At 39.2% G+C, this 22671-nt stretch overlaps 1 protein-coding gene across 1 annotated transcript; it reads right to left on the reverse strand.

The window, feature by feature from the left end:
* Positions 1 to 6379: 6379 nt before the first annotated feature.
* Positions 6380 to 7654, reverse strand: LOC139715626 (opsin Rh6-like). The gene has a single exon (XM_071627184.1). It carries the CDS (start codon positions 7652 to 7654, stop codon positions 6380 to 6382), a length of 1275 nt encoding a protein of 424 aa, XP_071483285.1.
* Between the last annotated feature and the right edge of the window lie 15017 nt (positions 7655 to 22671).

The following is a 22671-nucleotide window of genomic DNA, read 5'->3' on the forward strand; positions in this document are numbered from 1 at the left end:
CAAACAATCGATTGTTTATAGTCAGATGCTTCGCTTCCGCCGAATCATCTCGGACGAGGATGTGTTTGACAGAGAGGTCCTTACACTAGGTAGACAATTCCTGAAACGAGGATACCCTCCAAGAATGATCGGGAATGCAATTCGTAGAGTAAAAAGGAACTCCAGAAGAGTTCTCCTCAACCAAACTAAGTTGGAGAAAAACAAGGAACGCCTTCCATTCGTGACCACTTACCACCCTGCTACCAAATCTTTCGTGAAACAAGTCAGGCAAGAATGGCCTACACTGGCTCTCGACCCCGAGTTAGGGAAACTTGTTGGAGATCAACCTCTACACGCCCAGCGTCAGCCCCCAAATCTCAGAAAATTGCTTGTAAGCACCAAACTCCCAGCACCTTTACCACCGAGTGGCAACACACCATGTGCTAAGCCTAGGTGCCAAATTTGCAAACACCTTATTACTGACACCAGGGTGAAAATCTCCAACAATGTCACCCTCCGTCCACAGAGACTTACCTGCGATTCCAGTAATGTACTGTACTGTCTGATGTGTACAAAATGCCCTCACGCTGTCTATATTGGTGAGACCAGCACCAAATTCCGGATGCGCTTTAATAATCATAAATCGTCCATCCTGAAAAATCGGAACGACCTCCCCGTTGCCAAACACTTCAACCTCCCCGGCCACTCACTGACGGATGTCAGAGTGTGCATTTTCGGAGGAGGTTGCACATCAGCAGAGGAAAGAAAACTCGCCGAGTTACGAGTAATCGTAAAGAGTAAGAGCTTTCAAGGTGAAGGGTTGAACAGGGATTTATCCATTTTAAATGGTTACTCATTCTTCCGTTAAAGAGAAGAATATGTCATGTCGAGGATTATAAGATATTTAATTGATAACTGTTTCACTACCACTGGTGTTTAGAGAAATTGGTGGGTTATTCTGTCTGACATGTCTGAGATTATGATGAATTAAAGCGAATATTATGATTTCATGTCTCCATCTTAATAATCAATTTACTCTTACTTTGTATTATTTTCTATAGATGGATTCACACTGTCATCCTAATACTCATTTGTATGATACAATCAATTTCACACTTGTACGTTCAAATCTGTTAAGATTTCAGTGAGACACTGAACTGTTTCTTAACAGGAATTATTATGTCGACTTCTTCCTACCGATGATTATTGTATTCTGAGTCATTTAATTGTTTGAGCGCTATTCAACCTATTTTTGTAACTTATGATTACATGTGTCGATATCACAACATGAAACAATTTAATTGCTGGAGCGCTCTTTAACTTATTTTTGTAACCTATGGTACGTTGATGAGTACATAGTATGTCGATATCATAACTTGTGTTAATACAAAGTAATTGAACACCATTGTTACGTAATAAGCTTGTCAATGTCCTCCTCCTTATGCGTGGGGTGCCTTGACTACAAGGTGGATGGAAGCCACCGAAAATTTGAGTTGCTCAATAAACTCTATATTGGCGAAATATTGCATTACCGGTTTATTCTTCGTTAAATTGGAGCCAATACGTGAATTCGCAACATGTTTGGACCTATATATATATATATATATATACGGCGATCACTTGTATAATTGTACATGGTTATCTTTGATTGATCACGTTTGTTTCTGTCGAAATGTGTGCCGCAGTTTCATCAACATGTTATTGTGTCTTTTTTCTATATTTTTTTTTTCGGTTTTTAAGTATGAGTTTTGTTTTTGTTTGTTTGGTTTCTTTGTTCATTTCTGTATAAAATGTATATCTATGTTGTATTTTTATCCGCACGGACCTGCGGAAGAACAGCCTTCGGGCTGAAGTATGTGCCGTGCATAAATAAATGAATGAAATGAAATGAATATATATATATATATATATATATATATATATATATATATATATTTGTATCATATTTTGCGGCACATAAGACACAGTCAAAAACTGCTTGAAGAAGCAAGGCATATAGAAATCTTTAGCTCTGAGTGGTCAGTACATGAATTGACCAGGTTTTTGGAGTTTTGAAAAATTTTTATATTTAAGAGCTGCACAAGCGTGGTTAAAAAAAGGCATTGACCATCATTGTGTATGTAGAACAGTTATAAAGTCAGTACCATTCTCTGAAATTGAGAATGTGTATATTTTGAAATCAAGCAAGGAAGAAATTTCTATGACAGTATTACTTTATAGAGCCTTAATTGCAAACGTGACACCTTCAGACTCAGATAAAACTGTGCAAAACCATAGGCCTACATTCATTGTTCTAGTAATATGCTGATAAATCAAGCTCAAAAATGCCTCCATGGCTGAAATGCCACCACCTCTGAAACTGGATATAAAGATGGTAGACTTCATAACAGCAAATCATATGCATCTCACCTCCATTTCCATTGTGTTAGGATGTTTCAACCAAAATAACGTCATACAATGTCATTGTATACCAGTCCTGATATTGACAGTAGCCTATTAGCCTACATCAGGTATACAATGCCATTTCATAGGTGATGTAACCTATGTCCTATACCTGATATAGCCTATTAACCCTTTCTCTGTCAGTGAGTCAAATATGCACACATTTCACATATTTCATTTAGTTCATTTATTTCAATCTCATTTTCTTTCAACAAAATATAAAAACCTAAACTTATAGACATGAAATGAATATGGCACACAGAAGGTTAAACTACCATTTACACGAATGGAGAAGACGCATGATTATACATATTCTGAAGAACCTCGGAAGGTGGTCCTATAATAGTATTAGGCCTACCCCTAGCTTCTGACGGGGAACAAAATCATCGCACCTGCACGCACTTACAACATGCGACAGAGTAGGGATACCGTACGTGAGCAGCACGTGTAATTATAGCCTCCGCAAGAGAACGTGGCAATCGCACGCAGATTTTAAGTTGTAAGCACGTACAACTCACTTCCCACGTGCACAACGTACGATGCACGTAACCCCTCACGGCCAGGCGTGGCGTGCGGGCCACGTACTTACACCCTGCGCAATCGTGCGAGTGTCGTGCGTTGACGTACTTCCTCCCTGCGCTAGTCACTTCCTCCCGACGTTTTTAGAAAAAACGTGAATGCCGTGGCCTCCGCCAAGAACGTACGGACGAAAAGCACGCACGGCGAGTTGTGACCAGGGCTTAACGAACATCTTGATCCATGTATATGGCATGTATATGTTTCTGAATAACGAACCTTATTTCATTTTCTATTTGTTTTCTATAGAATTTTAGTGCAATATTCTTCGTATTTTTCACCTGTCCTTGAAAGGAAGTGATGTGCTCACACTGAACTCTCTTCCTTTTTTTTCTGCTCATTTTTCTTTCTCCTTGTTCTTGGTTGTACAGTAATTACATTCTTTGTTCCTGATATAGAATATTACGTCTTTGTTCATACATTATTTTTTTTTTCTATTGCGTGACTACCTCTGTATCTTTGTATGTTTATAGCCGTTTGTTGTTTTTTTTTTCTCCACATTTTCCTGGCACACACTGCTCAATGAATGGTATCTGAGTCGTAATATTGTTATCTTATCAGATTCTTAAGTTTGTACTTTTTTGTACGTTAAAGCAAGCACTGTTTTATCATACGGGTTTTCCTCATGAACATCATAAAAGTTGATAGTAATATATGTATATATATATATATATATATATATATACATATATGTATATATATATATATATATATATATATATATATATATTTCATTACGCTTGCAACGAACCCTCACACTCACCCAATTGACATGCACACACACCAGGTAAGGTAAAAAGATCGGTAACTCGGTCGTAAGCTCGGGAGAATTATTAAAGGCAAGTGAACATACTGCAATGTCTACCATGCAGCAGTCGTTCCTCCGTCACACACACACACACACACACACACACACACACACACACATATATATATATATATATATATATATATATGTATATAATGATAATAAACATGTATATAAGATGTATATATAGCTTCCATTAACCTTGTGTTAATCCTGTTGCACGATTTGTACTTCTCTATAGCCTATAGGAATATGTTAGACCATCCCAAAATTTCTACAAGCAATAAGCAGGCCTATTTTTCACTCACCGAGCAGCCGAGGCATACAGATGCTCATCACTCGCTACGTTCCTCACGGTTCTCGTTTAGAAAATATACCACCACCCTCGGCCACAAACACAAACTCACACACACACACGCACACACACACACACACACACGCACAGACACCCACAGCTTCACCGCCATCCCCATGATGAGCTAGTGCGACCAAAAGTTCTGTCAAACAAAATAAATAAATAAATAAATAAATCCTTTGGGCTGTCAAGAGGAATAAAGAATGGTCTTTAACGTGATGACTTGAAAAGCTATCAGGACATTGAAAGATAAGTTATCATGGATCTTGTCACGTTACCTTGCTCCTAAAGCTTCCCTGAAAAGCTCCTTCAAAACTAGCTTCCCCGTGGAACATACATTATTATAATGTTCCTACTACAGTCATCGTCTACACGTAGCGATTATCTTGATCACTTCGAAGAGGCCGTGAAATAAAGAAACGAAAAAAAAAAAATGATACTCGGTACAAATTCTAATCCATACATTTTTTGCAAGCACATTTTAATTCGTCGTCTTGTTCAATATACATACTAACTCAACTTGAAACCAGGTCTTCCTGGTATACTGCCTATATAAAAATTGACACATATATGCTGTGTATTTATACACAACGATATGATATTTTTCTTCTTTTTCTTTCCGCTTGCTTTCTTAATATTACAACATAAACTCAACACAACACATTTATACTTAATTGCTAAATACATGCAATTGTCACAAGTTATTTTGACTGTTACTCAGTCTTTAATTTTGCTAAATGTATTGAGCAATGATTCGAATGAACTGTTTATTAGATATTTTGCGAACGACTCCGTCCCCTTGCCTTGTGCACAAATACGTTGAAACAGTCAACAACGAATCAAAACAAAGTTTATAAAGGGCTAACGACATGATCATGAAAAACATATGCAAACAAACATTGTGTCACTTTTAATCCAGACGTATACGGAAAGTGATTGCAGAATCTAAAAAAGGACGGTGTTTTGCTATAATCACATGCCAGATCATTTCATGAATAAGAATACTATGCATGTTTGTTATACCATCCCCATATACTTATCTAAGAACTGTTTTCATTGAACGTCAATTCCAGTAACTCCTGTCAACTTAATATGTTTAAATACCAATACATAACTGTGATGTATATTATAAATTAGAATTTGATTGAATCGTTAATCGTACATTGTACTATTATAACTTTAGGCCTATTTCCAAGTTCTATAGAGAATCACACTGTAGACTTATGATGCTCCATAGCTCTTTATTCAATAGGTTGCAATAACGAATGCAGGGTTAACTGAATGGTAAACTAAATGCAAAAAAGAACGTTATCTGGCAGGCCTTTGAGCAGAATTGAAGTGAGAAATTGAGGATGTACGTCTGAAAGTGTCAGAAGATTTAAAGTTCACAATAAAAGTTTAAATTTAAAAAAAAAAAAGATGAATCAATGTGGATTTTCCTGCATTTCATCTAACGTGAGGGACAGGATAAGGAGCTTCCCTGTATTGCCCAACACTTCAACCCCGGACACTTACATCGACACATAGGACCTACATCCTCGATCGCATCCAGCTTTTTAAGTCTTTGCTTGATCGATTTCTTAGAGAATGGGGGGGGGGGGTACTAGTACTTTAACTTTCCATTCTTATATAGGCTGTAGGACCCTACATGGTGTTTCAGCTTTGTGTGTGCGTATGTGTGTATGCTATTGTGTGTCGGTGCGTCCTTTCGTACACGGTTGTGTTGTTATTTCAAAGTCGAAGAGAATGTGGAATTTGATGGAGCATCATGGGCGTCACGGGGGGGGGGGGGGTGCGCTGGGTGCGAACGCACCCCCCCCCCCCTTCAGCCCCTAAAAGAAGAAAGACAAAAAACAAAACAAAAAACTTCAGTCTAGGAGCGACCTCAGCGCCGGACGCTAATTAATTATACTTTTTTTCTCTCTTTTTTCCCCTGCACCAGAGACAAAAATTCGTCGGCAAAAACAAGTCGCTCCCCGGGTTTGCAGCACTGACTTTATACAGATTTATTGTACGGTGTTTACTATTTATCGACCGTACTATACATCCGTACTGTACGGAGCAGTGTGCCCTAAATAATTCCCGAGACGAGAAGATGTTCTTGTCTTTTTGACAGAAAAAAAAGTTGCCCCCATAAAAGCAGTGGAGGGGCAAGTATATTATAATTTTGCCCGACCCCCTTGAAAAAAAAAAAAAAAGCTGGTGACGCCCCTGAGCATTCAAGCTTCAGGGGAATTGTCTCCAGCATCGATCTTTTTGTCCTTCTCACTGTCCACGCGGATTTGAAAAATCATCGCCGAGCTGTTGGGGGAGCAGGTGAACAACTCTGCAAGCGCCTGTCTGAACTTAGGATGTGCGGCAGTGTAGATGAGGGGATTCGCAATGGCATGGCTAGCTGCCAGTAGGCTGATCGCATGATCTAGGATGGAGCTTGTGTCTGCGTATTTGTCGATCCCACCGAAGTTGAAGTTGAGATTGACAACAGCGTGTGGAAAAAAGCATACGGCTGTTTTGACGTACATCTCAAATAAGAGCCACAGAAACTTCTTGTTGGCTTTTAGCAATCGGGAGTCGGCTGAGGTGGACGTACAAGCTCCCCCTGTGTTTCTGCTTTTTATTTGCATTTGTTGCTTCTTCAGAGAGTGAGCCGACAATCCGATGGCAGTGATAGTCACTAGAGAGGGCAGAGTTACGTGAGTCGTGAAAGCGAAGATCCCTGAGAGAATATTAAATATTCTAGAAGAACGATTGACTTCGCATCCACGCATCGTGGTGTGCACTGGAACAGTTCCCAGGACATACACTTCCTCGTTTATGATGACCATATAAATAAATACATTGACAGCCACGACAAGCGATTTTGCCGACTTGCCGGTGAATATTGAAGAACGTGTGATAGACCAATACCGTTCAGTGCATATTGCTCCAACGGTGTAGAATGAAACGCTGACGAAGAAAGAATATATCAGCGTAGCATACAAAGCGCGACAGTAGAGCTCTCCTTGCCAGGTTTGTGGAACCCGAGTGGCAATCGGAAGGGGTAGGGTGCTGACAGCAGAGAAGAAGTCTGCAAAGGCCACCATGAAAATCAGAGTGTCCGTGAGATGTCTGAGACATCTGTGCCGAAACATGACGGCCATTACCAGGAGGTTGCTTGCGATACCAAAAGAGGACAAACCGAGTTGAAAAATACCCCACCAGGACTGAAGACTCGAGGACCACTCCCATTCTGGGGCCTCTTCCGTCAAGATCGCTGGGCTCGTCATGTCTTCGAGAAACGTTGACACCGCGGTTGCTGTGGTATTTGGCAGCCACTCCACTGCTTCAGGTGGGATGACTTCGGGATCTGTCGACGTAGTTATGGTGACCAGCATCCCTTCGTTTGGATGATCAGTATTGACAATGGCGGGGCTTTCCAGGATGATGTGGGTAGAATTGACAAATCCATTGTCTTCCGAACCGGTAGTTGTCATCGTCAGGAGGAACAGGGCCATGATTTTACCTAAAGTAGTCTCCATAGCTACCCTGAGGATGAGACAATTTGGTGGAATGGTTAGGTCACTTTAAGCATCCTTGTGTGATAGTGAGTGAGACAGGAGATTTGGGTGTAATAGCCTACAAAATAAATGATTATGATATATGACACTGCACCACAAAACAAACAAAAAGTTGCCAGACATAGATTTTTAGTGACATATGACGAGGCTTTAAGGACACTTTCGAGAACAATTCAAGAGCAAATCGCGACCAAGTGTGCGGAAAAGGTTCGCAAAAAAATTTCAAACTTTTTTTGAAATTCTCGCCGAAGTAAAAACGACATTTGCGAACAACTGACGACGCTTCCGAACCCTCACGTTCGTTTGGCGATCTTTTGCAGACTAAAATACGAATGCTGGATTTTGCCATTCGCGTCCTTCGCAAATCTTTCGCGTGCTCCGTCAAATCACACCTAAGAATAGTAGGCCCTAGTTGTTACTGCAATGCATAACTCTAATGGCTCGGATACGGCGGAAAAAAAAAATGTTAGCGTACAAGGGGAAAGGGAAAATGAGAAGCAATCTCAGCTCTATCGCAAAATCTTTTGGTTCAAGAGATAAAAGAAGATTTTACAGATTCCCTAATTTCGGGGTTCGGGCCCGCAGGGGGGCGTGGTCCCCATTGAATAAATTGATCCTTTTTTACCAGCCTTAGGATACTAACTGCATGCCAAGTTTGGTGAAAATGCGTCATAGGGTTTTCAAGAAAAAAGCTGAAAAAATGTTTGCGCACGGCGCCCAACGAACTATGGACGATATTTTGATTGCATTAGTTTGATATACCCTTTTGCTCAGGTGAGCCAATTAAAAAAAAGAGTTGCATCGCAAGTCTTATAAGCTTTTTACCCGCTTTCTTTACAAAAAAAAAAGGTAGGTGGAGGACTGCATAGTGAAAAAACAACAACAACAAAACCTGTTGGTTGGTTCTTCATGACAATTCTTCAATTTGATACATGCAAATTTACATAATGACACCTGTAATGTCGTTACAATCATAGTAGGCACTGGTAGGCCTCCAAAGCAGAAAAGACGATCAGGTATTCGTTCAAACTACATGAACAACACCGATCGCATAATGGTGGCATATTTCTCGTCTCCTCCAGGGCAAAGACGGTTATTATTCCGGAGGTTCGTTAATCCGAAGGTCCGTTAATCCGAAGGTTCGTAAATCCGAAAATGAAAAAAGTCCGTTATTCCGAAGATTATTTTGTTCATCCAAAAACGCAATAAAAGTTTGTTTGCAAGCATCTCCTTAACCTATTCAGATTGTTAAACGTGAACCTTTGTATAATCTATTCGCTTTCGGAATTACGGACTTGGATTAGCTAACGAAGAATCGGAATAACGCCACAAAATGTTTGGATGGGCGAACCCCTTTTCTTTTCTTTTTTTTTTCCTTTTTTTCCGCTTAACTAACGTTTTGGTTGCATACGAAATCTGTGTTGATGTTATCTCATTTTCGGGTTAACGCACCTTCGGAATAACGAACATCACCTGTAAAGACACCCTTGTTTTTATGTGATACTCTTACTCATTCTCATCAGATGTTCATGATTTTGAGGAGTTTGCTTCATCAGTAGTCCATGAGAATTGAAATCCACGATTGATTGGTTCATAGTTCCGATGAGTAGCTTATATACAATATCAAGAGTTCAACTATGGCACAAGATAAATTCACGTGCATTAATCCTACGCCAAATAGGGGATATCCCATGGTTTTCAAACACAGTTTAGCAAACACTGCTATTCTGATGGGATGTTGCTGTTCAAAAAAGAGATACTTGTTTAAAATGACGAAAAGACCCGCTAAGTACAAAAATGGAGATTACAGAAATATACACTGCACCATAAATGATGTATTGATAGCAACAACTCTCATTTCTTAGATCATTCTTACCTATTGGTCTGCACCACGATTATACAATTCACTTTTTTTTTTTACTGGAAAGTATGATCACACGAGGGCTCGCTCTCATCGAGATGCCAGGAGACGACAAACCCTCCCCCCCCCCCAAAAAAAAAAGAAAAAGATCCCTTGTATACTTGAAGACAAAACTGACTGAATCTTATTTGATTTTTTAAAGTTCCGTGGGCGATGGGTGTTTAAATGGATCACAGTTCTTTATTACAAAGGCTCGTTATTCTGGATATTAGTTAATCCAAAAAAAAGTGTTTTATTCCGAATGTTCGTAGGTATACGCACCAGCTTTTCATCTTCGGATTACCGAACTTTCGGTAAAACAAACCTTATATGATTTTCATACTTTGATTAATGAACCTTTCCAGTTCGTAAAAACAAACCTCATTTCATTTTCAGATTAACGAACCTTCGGAATAACAAACATCATCCATTTTTATTATACACAAAGTGTAAACTGTCATTAGGATTTAGAATGGTGGTCTCGAGAGGTTTAATTATATTATGACACTATAAAATTCTATATCAATCTCCAGCCAAGCTGCCTTGCTATTCATTCTGTCTCTAGATAGTTTAGCAAGTGCTACAATGGATTACATAATCTATTGTAAAATATCTATAATCATTGATAATTGCAGTAATGATAGATTATGTACTTTGTTAAAGGCATAATTTACCATTTGCAGATGAAACTAGAAATGTCGCTACAGCGACTGGTTATACCCCCGCCAAACAACATTTCATAAGCTTTGGTCAAAACAACATTTCATAAGCTTTGGTCAAAAAACTGAGGAAGTAGTTAAATCCGCAAGATCTTTCCTTGATCTTCTGCCATTAATATGCCGTTACCATGGCAACGTACTTTCGGGTACTGTCGAAAAATGCGTCTTGCACATCTACAACCAAAGGCACACATCTGTACCAAGTTTCATGGAAATTGGACAAAAACTGAGGAAGTAGTTTGCAACACATAATTTTCCATCATTTTGGCTCATAATATGTGAGCTGTTACCATGTCAACATACTTTTTGTCACTGTCAAGAAATGTGTCATGCTGACCTATATCCTAAGACAAACATTCAATATGAATTCCATGAGAACTGGAAGAACACTGATGAAGCAGTTTTGCCATGAAGCATTTTGGCCTATATTTTACCAATAACATGCCGTTACCATGGCAACACACTTTTTACCACTGCGGAAATATGTGTCTTGCACATTAACATATTCAGATGAACATCTGTACCTAATTTCATAAAAATTGATCAAAAACTGTGGGAGGAGTTCGCGACGCAAGATTTGTACCCATTTTTTGCCCATAATATGCCGTTACCATGGCAACGTACTTTTGGGTATTGTCAAAAAATACGTCTTGCACATCTACAACCCAAGGCACACATCTGTGCCAAGTTTTATGGGAATCGGTTGAAAACTGAGGAAGTAGTTCGCGACGCAAGATTTGCAACGGACCGACCGCCCGACCGCCCGACCGCCCGACCGTCCGCTGATTCCTATGTACCCCCTTCAAACTTCGTTTGGCGGGGGTATAACAAAAGCCCGGGATTAGTGCTTTAAAATAGTTCTGAAGTGTGAGTTAGGAATAGAAACAACCACTGTGAAAATTTGAATCAGTAAAATTGATTCTAAGTATTTTTATATACACAAAATGTGAACAATAGTTATAATAAAAATGTTTCCAAACCAAACCGTATACTGCTACGGTTTATTGAGAAAAATGTTGACATCTCCTTATAACGTAGGCTTTATTGCAAAACTTTCACATGGAAGGGTGTTTTGTGGTACAACTGACCTACACATGTGCATGAAAGGCGAGATCTTGAACATTTTGCAAATGACTGCTCCCAAAGGTAAACTGGACCTTTAACTGAACAAGAAAAGCTGACTGTAAAAATATTTTGTTTTGGCTTGACGGTATACTTATCACATCGCAAGGGACGCCGTTATTCTTTTTCACATCAAGTTGCGATATCGCTATATGGACGAAAAATAAACATAATGTATACACAAAAGAGCGTTGATGGCTCAAACTTTGCGGAATTTTCTGCATTTTGCCTCTTTGTCAACGTTAATTTGTTTTTACTCAGAATGAGTACCCACACCTCAATCGCTCTTATACACCCAGAAACATCACAGCTTAGTTTCAATGAGTTTGAATTAATATATTTGGCCTGCAGATTGTGAAATATGTGAGTGCACTGATATTGAGTTTTGTACACATATTATCTGGCGTTGCAAAGACCAATATCAGCAGTAAACACCCTCGTCTTTTGAAGTCGACAAAATATGAATTTATGCAAGTCCCATGAAATATCAGCGCCAGTAAATTGATAATATTGATATTTTTACGATGTAGGCCTATGTATATCCATTGTGACTTCTTGTATCACTGTTTTCAAGTGTGTGCCCGGAAGGCCTATACAATGCAGTATTCAGTAATATTTTTAGAGTGTTCTGCATTTATTGCGCTTTGTTTTCTTTTGTTTTTATAGTTGATAGTATTGGAATTGATGATCATAAAATGGGTATTCATTTTATTTTATTCTATAATTTTATTTATCATTTTATTAAAACATCTTTATTCAGGATTACATGATCAGCAAATGTACTGATTTTCATCGAGGTCCTGAGATACAAATATTATATAAAATCATTTACAATAAATACAGATACATACTGAAAAATCAGCTACAGTTTCATCAAAATAAGGAAAATGCGAATTATACATAATAAAAATTTTCATTTTATTAATTTACAATTAAACACAAATAAAAAATTTTTGCACTTGAAAGGGGAAACTCTTTTCCAGTTGAGATAAAAAAAAAATACCACACATACATACACACAACACACGTACGAGCACACGTGTACACACACGCACACACACACACACACACACACACATTGATACATAAAAGCCAGCACACACATACATACACATCAGTCACATTACATACAAAAAGTTGAAATGGAAAACATCACGGCACAGCATATAACCATTACAATGCAGGCACACACTCACAACATACAATAATAAGCACAGGTTACTCACTGAAAAAGAGGGGAAACCTTCAAATAATCACCAAACAATGATTAATGATATAAATAAATAATCATGTGCATATGAATTCAAAACAAGGATCAAAAAGAATAATTTCCTGTAGCTGAGATGTTTACAAAGAGAATAACATACCAAAAGAATGAATTTTAAATGAAAGAGATTCACAAGGTTTGTTGACATGCTGTCTCCACGACAGGTTCTCGTCTACTTCAATACCCAAATATCTTATACTTTTTACTTGTTCAATCTGATGACTTTCAATAAATATATTAAGCTTTTCAGACGAAAAAGATTTCAATAGCATAACTTTAGTCTTATCAACATTGATTTTTAATCTATTATTTTCATACCACTTGCATAATTCATTTAAACTATTTTGCAATGTAACAGTAACCTGATCAAGATTTTTGTGGGAAACGCACAATACAACATCATCAGCAAAAATACAACAGCGAGCTGATTTCAAACTTGTTAGGATATCATTAATGAATACAAGAAACATAGTGGGGCCAAATGTACTCCCTTGGGATACCTATTTTCATTTCTCTCATACTTGATAAAACACCATTACAAAAACGACTTGTTTTGACCCGATAGGTAATTTAAGAACCATTTCAATTCAGTATCCGAAATTCCATATTTAATCAGTTTGAATAATAAAAGATCATGGTCAATACAATCGAAACATTTTGATATGTCTAGAAAACATGCTGCCTACCATTTCATGTTCATTGAATGCTTCATACCAATCATCTGCTACTTGATGAATGCAAGTATTTGTGGAATGATTAAGTAAAAATGCATGCTGATCAATCGTAATAAAGTTATATTTTCGAAGATAAGATAAGAATTGGGAATTTACTACTTTCTCAATTATTTTGGCAATGTTACACTCTACAGCAATAAGTATATAATTAGATTTGTCAGATTTATCACCTTTGCCCTTATAAACTGGCGTAATTTTTGAAAGTAGCCAGTCAGTTGAAACATCACCTGTTTTTAAACTAATATTAATTATCTGCATTAATGACTCAGATATAAGCGCAGCTGACATACGCAACAGCTTAGTATCAAATGAAAGTACATCGAGTTTACTATATTCATCCAGATTTGTAAGCTGTATGCATACATAATCTATTTCAACACCACTGAAAGAAAATTTATACAGGCTAGGTGGATTATGCCAATCCCATACCGGGAATTTTCTTTGGAATGAATTAGCTATGGTTCAGCTAATATTTATGAAATGTGACCGTGCACCTCAAAACGAACATAAAGTCGCACACACTGATTTTGCACCAGGACTGAAAATAAGTGAAATGGGTCAACCTAGCCGAACTTGACTTCTCATATTTTCTAAAAGAGCGGGTCTCCTTTTACATTATGCTAAAATTTGGTATCATAAAACGGGCAGGAAAGTGTGTTTTTTTTACTAGGCAAAGTATTTTAATACCAGTAACTTTATGAAGTTCTTCCCAAAGTACTTTGGGGTTGTTTACGTGACTCTTTGAAATATCATCAAAATAACTTTGCTTTTTCTTCTTAATACACTTTGTTGTCTCATTTCTTAATTCACGATATTTTACTAAATCAGATTTACATTTCGATCTCATAGCAACTCTTTTAAAATAATCTCGTTTATGGATCATTTCAATAATATCTGTAGTCATCCACGGTGATAACCTGTCTTTCACTCTAGATTGTTTCAATGGGGCATGCTTATTACATATATCCAAAAAAAGCTTCTTTCCACAAACGCCATTGTTCTGAACGATTGGTCTTTCCGGTGAATCATTCCCAGATAATATATGAGATTTTCTTATATCATAGAGAAAAGAATCATTATCAAATTTCTTATAACTATGATAAATTACCATTTTATGCTTACTCGGTGGATTCTGCACATCTATCACGGTATAAATAAGATAATGATCACTTAGGGCTATTTGACCAACTTCACTCAATAAGCGCTTTTCAGGAATAGAGCTTAAAATAAGATCAAGACACTTAGAAGAGAAGGTGGTGACTATAGTTGGCTTAGTGATTGAGTTAACATGAGTAAATTTTCAACTGTTTCCTTGAAATTATTTCCAGACAAATTGGGGGATATATTATCAACATTAAAATCGCCCAAGATTACAATGGCTTTCATTTCAATTACAGCTTTCTCTAAACAATCAATAAAATCATTAAAAAATACCCTTTGAGTTTGGAGGACGATTAAAGCATGCCAATAACATCTTTTCATTTTCACTTAGACTCACTTCAATCCAAATCGACTCAAGTGTAGGGTGTTCTAGATCACATCTTGAGTTACATGAAAGTAATTTTTTTTTTTTTACAAATATGCAAACACCACCACCTCTTTTCTCTTCTTTCCTATCCTTGCGGAAAACTGAATACTCTTCTGTGCATAATTGTTCATTACTAACAGAATTATTAAACTAAATTTCCGAAAGACAGAGTACATCAAAATCCAATTTATATAATAAAAATCTTATTACATCAATTTTATCAACCGAACTTCTAACATTTAAATGACCAACTTTGAGACCACTTACAGAATCTATATAACTTTGACATTTATCATAATCATTCTGAATGGTTTCATCTACAGGGCAAGATTTGCCAGAAAGAGCTTCAGTCAGGGGAACGTCCTCAGGAAAGATTTCATTGGCACTCTCTTTCTGGCCCAAGAGCTAATACAGACAAGATTTGGATTTATGACCGCATGTATACATTCTAAGTGCAAATTTTATTCGTTTCTGAAAGGAAACTATGCAGGTATAAAAGTAAGAGTTTATAAGTGATGAGATAGTTATCATCTTTACCCTCAGTTACTCAAATGTAATGACGAACAATATTTGAGTTGTGTCTATGATATACGAAATCATAATTATGTACAATGCGACCATGACTTACCGACTTGACAGGCTTAACGTGTCAGAGAAAGATCAGAAGCTCGAACGAAGTATATGTTTTAGGAAAGCAGAAGTGTAACAAACTATAACTCGGGGAGCATATGATATAGCGAATCACTGGTCTGCTGGCATCTGGATGGATGCTAAGTACCTACCAGCTAGTCGGGTTTTTGCAGCTGTCGACAATGTAAAGACGGCTTTATGCGATACTTTGATGCACCTGTACCCAGCGCTCTTCTTGAGACAATGGGGCTCAAAAGAAGGGGCGTGGCGCAAAATTTAAGAGCATTGAAAAAGACATGCGTAGGAGCACTTTCGTAAGCTGAATAGGCAAGCCTATAGTCCATAGGCTTTGACGTAAGTAATTTGGGACTTGATTGTTGCGCATTCGTAATCAATCATTATATTAATGAGCTTACCGTTGAGCTTGTATAAGACTCGTGGGTGATTTATTACAAAGAAAGGAAATCGAGTGAAAGTTATCAAATTTTAAAATGTGAGATTTGTTTTTGCTGTAATGGTGTACTCGATAATACATGACGTATCAGCGCTGGAGTATCTTAGAGGCATTTACTAACCATTCCGACGAAATTCCGAACAGGGATGGATATCGAAATACAATGTTTATTAAAAAAAAGGTAATCCAACTTCGGAGGACTACTTTTTTATAAATTATTGTCAACTATGGAGAATGCAATGTTGGTTGTCAGGAAAGGAGAACTCTTCCTCTTCCCATTGGTACCTAATTAAACCTGCATGTTGCTAAACGTCATGCATGACTGAGCACATAACGTTAAAGACAACAATGACAAACTGCACATTTTTCAAGTTTGTGTGTTATTTGGAAGGAAAAAATATTAATGCATGTCTGACTGCATGGATGAGAACTGCCAATGAAAATGGTCAAATCATCATATGGTTTGTAACCTTCAACATGGCCATGTTGTCAATAACTAGATCCTTCCCACAAAGGCTAAACCATTATCCATTTTTTTTTTCTCTCTTCATGTTCAGGACATGACTTGTCGCTGTGAGCTATGTCTTGAATATGAACAGAGAAAAAATGGACTCTTTTAGTTAAGTTTAGGGTTGGCCTGAGTGGGAGTGACCAATTTATAAAAATGTACATATTATTCCTGCTGAAAGTACCTCTGAATAATGATTAGTCAGAGACACAGGAGTTGTGATTGGGGCGTAGGGCTCCATGCGTTTGAACAAAAACGGGAAACTTCAAGAACTTAGTGTACAAACTAAATTTCTATGACAAGTTGTGTTGAGATGATATCATCACACGCCTGTTGGAGACTGAGTGTTTTGTGAAAATTAGCAACACTTCTCAATTTCATATCTTTCTTCAATCTCATCCGATTTGACCAAATTTTCACCGTTGTGCTTGTAAGATTCTACTTTTTCTTATCAGATTAGCTCTTAACAATATTGTAGACTAACTTGCTGAACAATCAGGGGTTAAATGCATTATCAGACAGCGTATGTCTTAAATGTTTGCTTTTCGTGTGGGCCAGCCAACACAGTGTTGATAGAATTTCAAACTGATGGCGAGTTGTCGACGAGTTCCAAGAACAGTATAAAACACACACACACACACACACACATACGCACAGACACACAAGCAATCACACATTCAATCTTCAAAAGACCCCGATGAAACGTGGTTTTTCTCCATTGGGTTTATGGAAATGACTGTCTCCTATATACAATTACACTGTTTTCAGAGTGTCAGGAAAACAAACAAACACAAGAAAACAAGCTACAATCATTCTTTTTTTTTTTGTAAAAAGCAAAAGAGACGACAATTACGAATGACGAATGCTGTCGATGAGATTGTAGGCGTATGACCTCTGAAGATCGCCCTCACTTGAAACTCAAACCATTCTTTACACCGATATACACTCATTTTCGAGTAAATTACTTCGGAACTATTTTGCAGCATGTACAGCTTGTAGTAATGAGTATCAGACATTTGAAGGAGTGCCAATCAAGCACTGATATCTCCTCAATAGCTCCCTCATTATATACTAGTATATTATAATGATGAATCTATAGTTGCCAAGATTTAATGGCCAAGCTCTACCGTGATAGCAATCTCGCTCAGTGCAGACGTTAAGAAGAAATAGGGATCATCTTGGTTTGCACTGAATCCGTTTTAAAAAACTTCTCCAACTCCATCCATCAACGTACTTCAAACTGCAATACAAGAGCGAAGTAAAGAGTTTCAATTTCCCTTTTTCTGCATACTAGGTGACAGTGAGATAGATAGAGAGAGGGGGGGGGGGGATGGAGGGAGGGAGGGAGAGAAAGGGGACGGGGGGAAGGGACACATGTTAGAACTTACAAAACATCACCACTGGCAAAGATGAAAATACCGAGGTCAGTACATCTTGCTTTGATCATAGCTATTGTTCCCTACTGCCATTACTTATCTCTTTAAAAGTGAAATGGTCTTAAGTCGTAATCCCTGTAGTCAGTACTCTCCACTCTGATTTATGTGCCACAAGATCATTTGTTATTATGCCACGAGGTACCAATGGTATAATATAGCGTGTTGGTAATCTTTGAGCAGTTTGTGAAGAGCTAACAGGTATGGTACACTGTATACAGTATACTATACATTGTGGTCATGGAGGTACTTTATCGTATGTACATGTATTTCATTTCATACATGTTTATCATTATTAATGGACATTATCGATTTTAACTCTAGAGCATCATAGGATATGGGCTGTGGCATGCATGTAAGACTTTTTTGTTTCTTTTTTTCTTACCCATCTCCCCTTTCTTCACCTGGTCTACATCAGACTATCAAAGGTGAATCAAACTAAATCAAATATTGTACCACAGGAGGTAAAGTGTACAATTAAGAATTGTATACGTCTCCTGTCTCTCTGACACTCTGTCTTTCTTTGAATTCTGAACCTTCTCTCTACACTCTTCATGTCTCTCAGTCTTTCTCCTTCTTTTATGTCATATCCTTTCGAGTGTGCAGAGACTCAAACCACAAGCACCTTCTGATCTGGAGATTCTCCCGCCTGAAACAGATAGCAAACGGGAGACTCCAACTTGATGAGCACGAAGTTCCTTGCGGCCGGGGTGCAGAACCCGCTTTGGAAGCTTTAGGGTTCTAGATGCTCTCTCGTGCTATCTCAGGCTTTTTTTTTTCAACATATGACACTAAGTAAGAACTTAATCATTAAGAGCTGGAGACACAGAGCCAGGGCGGGAGAACGGGAGATTTTGCAAAAATGGGCTTTTAGAGGGGGAGATTTCCTGTCTCTCTCCCCCCCCCCCCCCCCTCCCCGAGCGGCACGGTGCCCATTTGAAGCAATCGAGATAAAAGAATCGAGGGATGCGCTACTTTTCAAGTTTGGTGAAAGTTCATCCCGGGGTTTTCAAGAAGATGAAAATGTACAACATAATTATAGGTCCCAATTGGGACTCCTCCCATCCTTCTTCCCTGGGTCCCAAGGGGGGAGGGGGCATTCCTGCTTCTGCCATGAACAAATTTGAAACTACAATCAGCAAAGTATTAACTCATAGCATTAACTTAGTTCTATCATCTCTTGTTCTACAGAAGAATGTTTTTTTAAGATTTCTTTTTTTTTTTTGGGGGGGGGGGTTATGTTTTCGTTATCGTTTGTTTGTTTGTTCGTTCGTTAGTTAGTTTGTCCGAGTGCAAAATAACTCAAAAAGTAGTTAACGGATTGGGATGAAACTTGCAGGAAAGGTTGAGAATGACACAAGTAACAAACGATTAACTTTTGGTAGTGATCCGAGAACTTTGGGGGAATTTATTAAGGATTTTTGATATTTTGGCAGGTAGGCTCAATGAACTTGGAAGTTCAGGGGGGCGTTTCATCAACGAGTTCGTCGGAGTTTTCACCGACAAATTTGCTATCAGCCAATCAGACCAAGGATTTCATTAGCTTTTAACAGTTGTCAGTGTAAATCCTTGCGTCTGATTGGCTGATAGCAAATTTGTCGGTGAAAACTCCGACGAACTCGTTGATGAAACGCCCCCCAGGCTGCGCGTATTTGAGGTTTGCCTGCGCGCACTAAAGTGCGTGCTCTAGTTTCTGCTGGGGTGAGGCGCGCCGTGCAGCTGAGGGTTTATGACGTAACAAAGGCTTCTATTCTCATGGTCGGACATCCGGGTATTTTGCGTGTCACGGGGTCATGGCTAGCGGTGGAGTGAAAACAAACAGTCGCGTGAGCCTGGAGTGAAACGCTGTACGTGTTTTCTGCCGGGGCGCCCCGCGAGCATAGCGCTAGCGCAAGCTGTACTACTGTAGCTGTGCGGGCGGCAGGATTAGGCCCTAGGCCTACCCTGAATTAGGCCCTACCCTAAGTCTACTACAGTACTAACGTTAGGCCTATAGACCTACCTGAAGTTTCTATGAGGTACTAAGTAAGCGTAGATATCGGGGTAGGGCCTACTCAAAGAGGTTCTACTGCACATCTGGCCATTTTGTCGGGTCGTTGCGCATCCAGAGTCCTGCCGCGATTTCATACGGGCACAGGTCCAGTCCGGCTGCCTTCAACTTGGCAAAATACCGGGACCGATCGATCGACAGGATCCAGATTTTTAGAATATTGCTGGCAAGACATGATGTATGTATCTCATGAATGATGGCACAAATGACAAAATGAATAATGAAAAACAGTCCCCATGTCTGCGTAGAGTTGCACATAAATTATACGCGTCGCACATGCACAGCATGCAGTATGCGCATTATGCAGGCTTAGCGCTTGCAAGCTGTTTGTTTTCACTCCAGTCAACCGGAAGTGACGTGTAGCCGACCGCAAGAATATTGGGAAATCAGGCAACTTTCAGCACAAGAACAAGATCAGTGGTGAAAATGATATGCATGCTTGGCGGAGGTCTGCGCTCTCAGAGTGCAGTGCCGTATATTAAGAGTGCTTCTCTAGTTGATATTGCATTTCTTTTGTGTATGAATGATTTTTTCCCCTTGTGCTTTCTTACTGCTTGTATTTCTTCTTATATTCGTGTCAACCCATTTTTGTGTCTGTTTGTGGTATTGATTTATGTCATCATACGAGAGTTGTATTCTGAAGAAAAAAAAATCTGCTCGCTCGCTGCGCTCGCTCGCCAAAATAATTTATTACATTTAAATCCCCCTCCAAAAGACCCCTTTTAAGTGCTTGAAAGAGCATAACTATGTGGAGTTTTTAACAGTCCCTATAAAGGGATGGGGTTGGGGTTGAAAACTTTTTCAGAAATTAGGGGCGCAATTTTCGCGCTTGCCCCGGGCGCGTTTTTTTTAAGACGGCACAGATTGGGGCATGGCGCGTGTTAAACCTATGGGAAAAACGTTGGGTTAGGGTTTTTGGTTATGGTTATGGTTAGGGTTAGGGTTAGGGTTGGGGTTAGGGTTAGGGTTAGGGTTAGGGTTAGGGTTTGATGGTTAGGGTTAGGATTAGGATTAGGGTTAGGTTTAGGGATAGGGTCCCCGATAGATTTTTAGTTTCCCCAATCTGTGCCGTCTAAAAAAAAAACACGCGCCCCGGGCGCCGTTATCCCGCTTGGTTGCTTCAGAAAGGTCCACTATTTCCAATTTTGACCCCCCCCCCCCAAACATCCTAGTTACGGGCCTGCACCGTACATACCGATAGCACAGCGTTGTTGAGCAGTGCCACACACGTCCTCGTAGCAGGGGCGGATCCAGGGAGGACCGCAACCGGCGCACGCCCCCCCCCCCCCCATTATTTTTTGTGGAAACAAAAGAAATAAAAAGAAAAAATGGGGGAGGGGTGCGTGCGTCCCCTTTAATTTTGTAAACGCGCCCCCTCTTTACGGAATTCCTGGATCCGCCCCTGTCGTAGTACAGCTTGCTTCGTGGGTGTCAAACTTACACTTCAAAACAACAGTCAATTTTCAGATTCTGACCGTAGTTTGGCGCAACACTCCGACTGTGGGAATGAATAGCTCCCCAGCACAGAGACTATTCGGTCGAAGGCTACGAAACCACTACAAAGTGGCGGACTAGAGCGAAAGAGCGAAATCACGAGAAGCAGGCACATTACTACAATCGTGGTGCAAGAGACTTACCAGACTTGAGTGTTGGAGACACGGTGAGGCTCAAACCAACGAAGCACTCCAATACGTGGGAAAAAGCAACGGTGCTAGCACGCGTGGGAATTCGATCCTAAAACGAGAAAACGAGCAAGGAGTTGTTCTACGAAGAAATCGCATGCACTTGAGAAAAACAAACGAGTCCTTCTGCGAAGCAAACGATGATTCAACACCAAGCGGTGACGCGAAGGAACCAAATCGCACTTCCAGCGAGACTACGACAGTTCGAACACGAACTCCAGGCAGCTTCGCAGAAGCCAACGTAAACAACTAGCCTACCTGAAAGACTATAATTTAAAGTGATGGTAGAGTGTATAGATTTACACGGGAAAGGCATTCATATTTGTTTGAAATCCATGATAATGTATAATAGTATACAAATAATGAATGTTTATGAGTGCAATGGACAGAATATTTCATGAGGTGAAAGATGAAATGATCCATTCAACGAGGCGCAGCCGAGTTGAATGGATCAAACATTTCATCTTTCACCGAATGAAATATTCTGTCCATTGCACGAATGAAAAACATTTATTATTTGTTTTATATAACGCCTGAAAGAGATCCTTGTCCTTTCATGTTTTATTTATTTAGAAACAATATATAGAGAACAGAGCTACCAAGTCTCACGCATTCTGAGTGAGACTCAAGCATTTAGGGGTCGTCTCACGATCTCACGCATGGCACCCATTTTTCTCACGCATCGGGCAAAGTCTGCCATTTGGGCTCATAATAAGGAGCAAACCTCAAAGGATTAAAGTGATAGTTACAATTGAAGGTATATTTTCCTTTTGTCTTTCAAAATAAGTAAAAAATAGTCACTTGAGTATGCACCTGATCGCACCATTAAGAGCTAAAAATTGAAAAAGCTCCCTACCGTGGGAGGCCACGGGGGGGGGGGGGGGGAACCCCTCCCACACCCTCGCTGGCGCGCACATTCGCTCGCCG

This window comes from Diadema antillarum, unplaced genomic scaffold (genome assembly GCF_040938485.1).
Source record: "Diadema antillarum isolate AM-2024a unplaced genomic scaffold, OU_Dant_1.0 scf00000052, whole genome shotgun sequence".
NCBI classification, from domain to species: Eukaryota; Metazoa; Echinodermata; class Echinoidea; order Diadematoida; family Diadematidae; genus Diadema; species Diadema antillarum.